General features: G+C 47.1%; 2 protein-coding genes across 2 annotated transcripts in view; one reads left to right on the top strand and one right to left on the bottom strand.

The window, feature by feature from the left end:
- Window positions 1–561: 561 nt before the first annotated feature.
- On the top strand, window positions 562–5102 carry ADPRHL2 (ADP-ribosylhydrolase like 2). Its single transcript, XM_009284740.2, has 6 exons — window positions 562–705; window positions 858–954; window positions 1618–1825; window positions 1936–2120; window positions 2236–2336; window positions 2888–5102. The coding sequence occupies exons 1-6, from the start codon at window positions 594–596 to the stop codon at window positions 3178–3180; spliced, it is 996 nt and encodes a 331-aa protein (XP_009283015.2). The 5' UTR covers window positions 562–593; the 3' UTR covers window positions 3181–5102.
- Window positions 5103–9366: 4264 nt separating this feature from the next.
- COL8A2 (collagen type VIII alpha 2 chain) overlaps window positions 9367–10163 on the bottom strand; it is a 2325-nt gene continuing 1528 nt past the window's right edge. The window contains 1 exon segment of the mRNA XM_009284739.2: window positions 9367–10163. This exon segment is cut by the window's right edge and continues 559 nt beyond it. Coding sequence (XP_009283014.2) covers window positions 9445–10163 — 719 coding nt within the window. The 3' untranslated portion in view covers window positions 9367–9444.

The following is a 10163-nucleotide window of genomic DNA, read 5'->3' as shown; positions in this document are numbered from 1 at the left end:
CCCCAGCCCCACCGCCCCTCCGAAGCGTGGGTGCCCCCGGTCCTGCCCCGCCTCAGCGGGGGGCACCTCCCCTGGGACACCCATGGCTGCTCCCAGCCCTGCTTTGGCGTGTGTCCCCTGCGCTGTGGGGTTTGGGCCCCCCCCGGGGTGAGGATGACCTTGCTGAAGCAGTGCCCTGCTTCGGGCTCCCCCAGGGTGGTTCCTGGTTCCTTAAGCACACGGCCGGTGTGGAGGGATGTGTGGTTTGCTGTGATCAGCCTGTGCCGCTCATGCCAGAGCGAAGCTGGGGCGTGTAGCGTGCTGGGAACCAGGGTATCGCGGCACAGGGGTGTCAGCAAGGAACAGATATACCAAAAATAGGTAAGGAGTAGAATAAGAGAAGCACAAGAATGGTTATTTAACTCTTAGCAAGTGGTGATGGATTCACGCTGGGGTTCTGAGCAGTGCAGCAAGCCCTGTAAACCCGTCCAGCAGGATCTTAAAGGCACTTGGTTTTGTTGCGGTCTTGTCCAGAAACACAACTGTGCTTTCTCTTCTCGGCTTGTCAGCGTACGCTGTAAACTCCTTGAGAGACTTGTCTCTCGCTTGTCCATATGCGCCTCTGGATATCAAACATTCTCTTGGCTCTTGACATGCTTTTTGTCTCGCTTTTGCTGTGGATGCATCTCTCTTTGTGCCTTTTTACTCTGATGACCACGGCTAATGGTGAGCTCAAAGTGCTGGGGAACTTCTGGTAACGTTTTAACGCCAGCTATACAGATAATTAAGCCCTGGAGAGTAGGGAAGTGCTGAAAGTTGAGGATAGGAGGAGAGTTTGTCCCTGGATGGCCATGTTATGTTTTGACTTTCTGTTTTAGAAACGCTTTCGTACACGGATGACACGGCTATGAGCAGGTCGGTGGTGCAGTCCCTGCTAGCCAAGCGAGAGTTTGATGAAGTTGATATGGCCAAGAGGTAAGGTGCTTTGCACTGTCCTGGAACATGCAGCGTTGGCTTCAGTGTGGGTTCAGAGTCTGCTTTAAAATGAAGCAGGACGGGACATGCTGTATTGCAGCCATGTACGTATCTTCACCTTTGTGGAAGGTAATGCTTAGAAATTTCAGAAGCATTTCCTTTCATGTTTGTTTGTTGCTATTTATGTTTGTACTTCCCTTAATTTAGTGAATATTAGTGAGGTCAGTTTCAGTTTGTTTATGATCCATTTCCCTTCTGAATCCGCAGCCCTGGCAGCATTTGGTTCCACTTAAGGGAGAACATTTATTTGTTTAGAAAACTCTTCCATTGAACTTGAACAAAAGACTTTCTTTGTGGTTGTGACCCACGGAAATGTTTCCAGTTTGCTTCTATTTCGAGGCAAAGTTGAGAGGGAAACAAGCGGGCTGTGAAAGGTGATGTTTATACACCCTTTCCTCCTTTTCACACCAGTTTTTGGGAATCGGATTCTTTCCCTACAGAACTGAACCACTTGAACCCTGACTGTCACTGAATTATCCACGTGTTATTAATTCACTTGATAAAGTGGCTTTATACAACCTCTTTATAAACTTCAGCAACAGACCAAATATCCCGTGTATTTTTTTCTCACCTGCGGATCTGCTGCTCTCTTGCCCGCGCCAGGTTTGCTGAGGAGTACAAGAAGGAGCCCAACAGGGGCTATGGGATGGCTGTTGTCAATGTCTTCAAGAAGCTCCTGAGCCCCAAGTGCAGTGATGTGTTTGAACCAGCAAGAGCCCAGTTTAATGGGAAAGGCTCCTATGGCAATGGCGGTGCCATGAGGGTAGCAGGCATCTCGCTCGTGTATTCTGATGTCCAGGATGTTAAGAAGGTACCGTTCTTGGCTCCTTTGGGCACCTCGGCTCTGGGAGTCCCTGCTCTCAGGCGAGTCTCACCGTGATCTCTCAGGTAGGTTTCCTAACGATGTGTTTTCATTCACAGTTTGCGAAGCTGAGTGCTGAGTTAACCCATGCCAACTCCCTGGGCTACAACGGGGCCATCCTGCAGGCCCTGGCCGTGCATCTCGCCCTGCAGGGAGAACTCAGCAAGGAGACCTTCCTGGAGCAGCTCATTAGCCACATGGAAGATGTAGAGGCAGACGATAAGTCTCTTACTGACGCCCGAGCGTAAGTAGCTGTGAGGAGCACTAACTCTGCTGTGTACAGTTTATTCTGGCTCTTCACATTCTCTCTTCTTCATTGTACTCTTTCTTTTTTTTTTTTTCTTTTTTTTTTTCCTCAGGCTGGGATTTGAGGATTTACCATTTTCAAGGCGTCTAAAGAAAATAAAGGAATTTTTGGAGCTCAGCAGTGTTCCCAAAGCAGATGTATTGTTTGAATTAGGTAAGTACCTTTCTTACTACAGGTATTAGGCAAGAGCTGGAAGCAGGACTGACTCAGCAAGCCTAGTTCATGTGTCCTCCCCCAGATTGCCACTTCAGCCTCTGCTGCCTGTCAGGCACAGAATGTGCTGGAAAGGCTGCCTGTGCTCACCAGTCAGTAATTCTCCTGATGCAGTGACTCCCTCTCTGTATTGGTGGGAAAAAAATGTCTTGCTAAGAAAAATTTATAATGAATAACATGTCTTAATATTCTAAGATCTCGTCTTAATGGCTATCAGATCTTCATGTTGGATGGGAAGGGGTAGATGTGTATTGCCAGACTGTACTGGTGTAGCTGGGAGTTGCTCTCCAGGATGTGAGTAGTACTGGGGAACTATGGGGAGATTTCTCTTCTGAGATGCAAACTTTTGCACCTTGTCATGATAAAATCAGTGATACTGGTATCGGAAGTAACTGGCAATGGGAAGCTGCAGTTAGAAGGGAAAAGGTACTTCTGCGGGAAGCAAGAAACAAGTGTTCTGCAGCACTGAAGATGGTTGGTTTTGTTAACAGGTAATGGCATTGCTGCTTTGCGGTCTGTCCCTACTGCAATTTACTCCTTCTTGCACTGTATGGAAGCTGACCCGGATATTCCTGATCACTACAGCAACCTGCAGAGGACCATCATCTACTGTATCTCTCTGGGTGGAGACACAGACACCATTGCTACCATGGCAGGAGCCATTGCAGGGGCTTATTACGGGGAGGAACAGATACCCCCAAGCTGGGAGCAGAGCTGTGAAGCTTTTCAGGAGACACAGAAGCTGGCAAATAGCTTGTATGAACTCTACTGCCAGCGGCTCTGAGCTCCAAGGGGAGCGTGTTTTCTGAAGGCAAAGCGGGTGGTCACCTCTGCTTTTCTGGTCAGAAATGTGGTGGTGGAGCCATGCCATCTGCAGACAGCGGTGAGCCTCCACCTGAGAAAGACGCCTGCTGCTGTGAGTTGAGAGCTGGAAGCACGAGCTGGTTTGGAAGAGGGGGGACATACCCTTCAGTTACGGTTCAGCTGGGAAGTGGCTGCATGTGGCGCCTTGGACAGTAGGTGCATCTCCTCTGAAGTGTACAGGAGCGTCTAGTTTTTCATAAGATTTCTGCCTCTTGCTTTGTCCTGCCCTTATGCCATTATGTCATTTTGTCATTGTAGTTACTAGGTGGGTGTCTGAATCCACTGACTTCCTTGCTGTTTTCCTCTACTCCTGTGTGCTGTGGCCTTTGTTTCAGTTGTTAGTGGCCTGTCCTGCAGTGGCTTTGATAGGCTCCACATCCCTCTCAAAACACCAGTTCACACTCAGCTGACCAGCTAAAGGATGTAGATGGGAGTCATCAGAGAGGCACATCCCTGGAGAGCCTGGAGGATGTCCCGCCTGGTGGCACGGGTTACCCCCTGTGTTGTGGAGTGAGGATGCTGGAGGGTAGACCTCCCGGGAGGTTCACTTAAAGGCAGAATGAAAAGTGCCAGAGATTGGAGAAGGGTTTTCTTTGCATTGCTAGTGGCATTGTGAGAAATGCCTTTGGTGCATGCAGGCAGAATCCCAGTTGGCTCGTTGTTACTGCTGGAAGAGGGCGTAACCAGTTACTGCTCCTTTGGTGTCCTTTGCTCTGCGATCCACCTGGCACCGTCCTGATCCATCGCATTTTGTGTTCCCTTACGTAGCTGGCTTTCACGTCACTGCAGTTACTCTAGCCATTTCCTTTGTTGCTGATCCTTGCATCCTGTGTTCTTAACCCTGTCCTACGTATGTCCAGAGCACCAAGTGAGATTGCTGTTTAAATCTGTGAGTGGAGATAGTTGTGAAACCTAGTGTTACACAAGGATTGAATTCCTGGTTCTGCTGCAGTCAGTGACAAAAATGACTTCAGCTGGAAGCAGGAGTTACTTCTCACAGTTCTAAAACTCTGTACTTGGTAAGAATCATCTGAAAAATAAAGGGAAAGGTGGGTTAATTGGGGGAGAATTTATCAAAGTTTAAAAGAGTTTGTGCATTTGAAGCTGGTACTGGTGGCCAAGAACATTCTAGCAAAGCTGTGTTGTTCCAGAGTGTGACGTTTAAAACCTTTGCCCAGTGGAGCTGGTCAAAAAGGGAGTAACAGCTTGGGTATGGCATGTCTAAAAAGGGTTGAAAGCTTTTTAGTAATTGAAAACAACAAGGAAGAAAGAGGCAAGCAGTCATCATACGGAATTGTTTATAAATTTGAATGTGACTATGTAATTCTCTATTATTTCTCTGGTATTTCTTGTGACACCAGGAAGCGACTGGTCTGCTGAAACAGAGTTCACTCCCTGTTGGTATCGGCACATGGTTGTTGTGTGTGTCAGGCTGCATGCACACGTGGAAAATCTGGCTGCGGTAGGTCGTTCCAGTTTTTCCTGTAGTCTGCTTCCTTCAAGTGCCGGTCTTGTGTGTGACGCTTTAATGGGTTTTCCTTGTATAAATGAATTCTTGTCCTGAGAGCATGTGGAATTTTGGTCTATTGTATATTTATGTGTCGTGCTGCAGATCTGAGATGTAAAATGTCAGGTTTTTCACATTCTGCCAGAGGTGTGAACGTATTCACAGAATTATTTAAAAGAAGATATTTTCCTTTCAAAGCAGCTTTATAATTTTAAATGTTTGGAACTCCTGTTTAAAAAATATAGCTCATTTTAGGCCAGAATTTAAATGTGTACTAAAACATTTAGCTCTGACTTCCCTGGAAAGAAATAAAATCACTTAGTTATCTTTGTTAATTAGCCACTGCTCCCGTCTTTTCATTCAAGTCATGAAGTTGTGCTTCCATACTAAATGACAAGAGGAGTCGTATGACAACCTCTGGGCTATTTCTCCTCACCTCATGCTTCATTTAAGACTCAACCTGAAACTACTTTGTTACAGCTCCTTGAAATCTTTCTGTAGAAAGCAGAATGGAAGTTGTTCGGTGCTGGTTAGAGACATCTTGTGTGTAGCCAAGACTCCTGCTCTATTTGGGGTAGTTTTAGCACTGGAAATCTGCTGTAAAAACTACTTTCACTCTTGCCTGTGAGCAGTACGGGGTAGCTGAAGTTTGTAAAAGCCCAGGAGTAGTGGTTCTTACTAACAGCAGGGTGAGTCGGAAGCATCGATCGTGTGCGTTGCAGGGAGGTTTGCTGGAGAGGCCCTTTTCCTTTGCTGGCTGTGGCTTGTAGGCTGTGTTTGCAGCGAGGAGCAGTGCGTGGAAGGAGTTCAGCTGCTGGAGTCCAGCGTGTGATGATCGCGCAGAGACCGGGGAGTGTGCTGGGTGCCCCCGCGACTTGCAGCAGGAGAATCGCTTGTTCTTCCTAGTCAGCTTTTGAAGGAGTCTGCCCCTGTGGCAACCAAGCTTCTCTGGAAGTGTTTCACCCATAACAAGTAACGTCTCCTCTTCCAGATGAGAGATCAGGTGGGAAAACATATTTTCCTCTCTTTATGCTTTGTACTTCTAGCCTCTGAAAGTGATTTGCTTACAGGTGATTCACCATTTCTTCTGTGCGCTGCTGAACTGCCTGCCTTTGCTGCTTGGGATGCGGAGGCTGGCTGTAGGCAAGGTTGTGTAACGTGGCAAAAAGAAGTGTCACGGAAAAAACACAGAAGGGAAAGGGAATCCCCAACACTTTGACTTAAATTACTCAATAATTGCCAGTCTGAAAGGGTCTGGATTTCATCATTTTTTAAAAATGAACTTCTGGAGACAGGAATCTTTTCCTTAATCACAAGAAACGTGCATTACCTTCTTACATAAGAATATTAATTAGCAAGCAAATCTGCTGGACTGCTGGGAACAAGTGAGCTGGATTTGAGAAGGAAATACAGTGCAAGAGGTCTGTATGAATGGTCTTACTAGCAAGGCCGAGCAAGCCCATTAATAACAGGACAAAGGCACAGCTGAGCCCACCTTTTATACAATAAGTTTTATTGATGTTTTGTCAATACAATCAAGTACTGTAGTTTTAGTTCTGAAGAGAAGGCCAGTTTCTGATCACAAAAAGAGTGCATTTTAAACCAACTTTTACTATGACAGACAGTGCATGTAATAAGTATTTACAAAACTAAAAACCTCTATATACTAGGTTAGAAATGAAGATACTAGAGGCAAATTTAAAAAAAATAGTAAGAATTTGTATATAAAAATGCACATTGTAATGCAGTTTTCATAATTAAAAATAGACATACTTCATCCAACCCAACCTTTTTTATTATTGTGATTGAAACCAAAATCCCATGCGCTCACACACACGACAGAAAATAATCCTTTCTGCTGGTGAATATCACGTACTCAGTACTCCAGAAAAAAAATTCTTCCTGACAGCGTCCGGTTTGGTGAACAGCCTCCCTCATCCCGTGCATCGTTTTTTCTAGCCTAACTCTATGTGCATGTCATATCTTTGCCTTTCAATTACTGTGTAAATGTAACAGGTTATATAGCTGCGGAAGGTTGATTATGGTTTATGCTCTGCACATGAAGGGAAAGTGAAATTGCAAAACAATATCTACAGCACTGAACGAGTTAATGTCTCGGTGTGGTTATAGTGAGTATTTTTGTCATCGCTTTTTGCCAGCTAGAACAAGAAGTTTCGAATAAAACAGAACAAAAAGAGATGGAATGTAGGTTAGAACACAGTATAAATAAGTCGCTTTGCTGAGTAACAGGATGAAGCTTCCGCCCCAGCGCGCGGCTGGGGCGCGAGAAGCTCCTGGCCCTGCTGCAGGTAGTGTGCACGCGTCGCCGGCAGTGCCGCGCGGTGGAAGGAGCCAGACCCCGCTGCTGGCCGGGGCCTTGCGTGGCACCAGCTCGAGTTCATGGCTGTTCTCCGCAGGAAAGACGCTTCAATAAAGGAGACACAGGCCCCATCCTAGCACCCTCCTCCCAAGCCTTGGCTTGAAGAAAACATCTGAGCTTCCACTTTTTTAGGGACTCTTTTTGTACGGCTCCTGTTCCCGCTGGGAAATAACCCAGTACGATCGAAGCCCGAACAGCCCTGACACCCCACTGCCTTCAGGAGTTAAAAACGTCCGGTGGGATCAAACACTGGGGCAGCCTTTCAGCTTGAGAAGGTTTTTCATCTTTACATGAAACTTGCAGCTTTACGTGGAGAAAATCCCCGGGAGAGGGACACGCCAGCCCCAGCCGGGCAGTAGGGGAAGCGCCGGCCTTCCAACTGTAAATTTCCTTTTTGTGTTTCTTCATTTCAGGGATAGGTGTGTTTTTAAAAGGAAGCCCTGGATGGCAAGAGGCAGAAACACAGGACAGGCTTAAGGAGAAAAACAAACAAACCAACCAGAAATAGAAAAAGAAGAGTTGTTTAAATATCTTGTACAGTCCATCTGGAGAACAATCCTGAGTCCCGTTCTTGCTACATTTCTTTTCTTTGGCCATAGAACAGGCTTTAGGAAAATTTAAGGGTAATAGTTGCTCAGCTGGTGACCAAATTGTTGCTGTTTTCTCAGGGATGTGCCTTTGCAGAGGGACATGCAGCGTAACGCATGTGGATTAACTTCAGCAGCGTGCTGCTTGCCTGGGATGAGAAGAATCGCTTTACTGTAAGTGCAAGTGGCAATGACTATTCTACCACGAGAAAATCTGCAAAGCAACAGGGTTCAGTTGCTCCCTTTAGCACAGGACAGAGCAGCCAGGTGGTCAGTATCCGTGCATACCTTTCCCAGAACCTTGTAGCTCATATTCAGGTCGGCAACATTTCAAGCATTAGTGAGACAAAGTGGTAACAACAGACAAATGTGACAGACAAATGTGATTTTTTTTTTTTTTTTTTTTTTTTTTTTTTTTTTTTTTTTTTTTTTTAACCTAAGTCACAGACTGGCACCTGGAATGGTGCACTTTTACAGGTACATATTGCACTAGACTTGTCAAAAACATTGTTAAGTAGATAATAGCACCATTGTAAAATGACTGAATGGAAAGTTAGAACGAACACTATTTTTTCTTAATTAAAAGGTCCCCAGAGAAAGGGGGGATACCAATGCAAAAGTTTACACATCCCGAAATAGTGAGACAGTGAAAGCAAGTGGTCCGTAAGTGGCACTTTCAAGAAAGCATAACTAAACCTTCTGTCAAACCAGGCTAGAAGCACCGTAAGCCGGGCGTGCAGTGCCATCCCCGTGTTGTCAAGGAATAAGACGCTCGCAAGGCCAAGCAAGTCTTTGGGCTGTAAAGAAACAGACAGGACAGAACTAGCCCTTGGACTTGCCAGTAGATGAATTAACCCGAGAGAGAGGATCGTTGTTCATCACAGGGGTCCCAGCTTCCCTCAACAGCTTTGGAGTAGGCCGTCTGTCATCCTCCCAGATACCAATGCCTGGATGTTTTTATTCCTAAAGGTGCTGGGGGGGAGGGTTAAAAATTATCTTTACTTCTTATAAGAAGGTGCTTATGCAAAGTGTTCCACTTTTAATGATTATAAATCCAACCACACTGAATCCAGAGTGAATCAGAGAGACTGCCTCAAAGCACAGTCTGAAAAAATAGGCATCAGTGAGACTGAAACTTGGGCGTCTGATGGCTTGGGAAGGAAATTTCTCAATCCATCATGGATCTTTGCTGCTGTCCAGGTTTGTGTTAAGTGCCTAGGACACCTGCGCTGGTTAGCAAATACACCATCCATTACAACAGCCATATTTATTTAACTAGTACTCAAAATGGGAAACAAGGGCACTTGATTACAGACCAGAAGGGTCTGGTCTTCCAGATGACCCTCTCTGGATCACAGAGCAGTTTACTGCAGAGCCAGATCCTTGCCATCCCAAGCTCGTTCCTGTGTTTGATGTACAGTCACTAGGGTAAAATTTATTCCAAATATGCTTTGCTGAGGAAGTCACTTCCCCTCCCTCACTTCTCCCTCCCCCAAAAAAGAAAGATAGATAGATAGATGTCTCCTTTCCAATTACCCTCTTGACTCATGGATCAAACAGCGTGAAGCAAGGTCCCACGACAACGGCTTGCGCATTCTTCCCAGTGATTTTTCTTTTTTGTATTAATTTTAAAAAACTTTTTTATCAAAAAAAAAAAAAAAAGACAGTTTATGGCTAAAGTGGGTGAAAAGGAAACATGCCCAACAGCCGTTATGTGGGGCAAAGCAGGAACCCGGAGAAGGAAGAGTGGATGTATTCCGTGGAGTACAACCCATTGGCCTGGTCCGAGGGCATTTGTACCCAGACTTGGTCGTTCTCCTTGAGTTCAAGCACGGCACTGCCCGAGGCCTGGTCCAGGTAGCCCTTTTTGTACTCGTCGTAGGTGTAGGTGGCGGGCACGTTGTTCTTATAAAGCGCCACCCAAACGTTAGTCCCTTTGACATGCACGTGGTAGGCAAAGTAGTAGATGCCGGATACGGGGCAGGTGAATATCCCGGTGACCGGGTTGTAGCCGTTGTGCCCATTATACAAAGTCCGGTCAAACTTGACCGGCATGCCCGACGCCGGGAAGGGGGAGGTGAGGATGGCGGTGAAGGCTGGCGCGATCCGGGCGGAGAGCTCTCCTCGGCCATACTGTGGCTTCCCTGGCTTGCCGTTCCCCAGCACGGCCCCCTCCACGCCTCCGTCTGGCAGATGCAGCCCCGCGATGCCCGTCTCGTCGAATACCCCAGGCGCTCCTGGCGGCCCGGGTGGCCCCGGCGGCCCCGGCGGGCCGTTCAGCCCTGGCGTTCCCGGCATTCCCGGGGGGCCGATGGGTCCGGCCATGCCAGGCTCGCCGGTCTTCCCCTCACCGGGAACCCCAGGGAGCCCGGGCTCCCCTTTCAGCCCCGGTAACCCCTGAGGCCCCATGGGACCTGCAGGTCATTGCC

This window comes from Aptenodytes forsteri, unplaced genomic scaffold, assembly GCF_000699145.1.
Source record: "Aptenodytes forsteri isolate BGI_AS27 unplaced genomic scaffold, ASM69914v1 Scaffold7, whole genome shotgun sequence".
Taxonomy (NCBI): Eukaryota; Metazoa; Chordata; class Aves; order Sphenisciformes; family Spheniscidae; genus Aptenodytes; species Aptenodytes forsteri.
The sequence above is the reverse complement of the archived record's forward strand: the minus strand, read 5'-3'. Positions and strand labels throughout refer to the sequence as shown.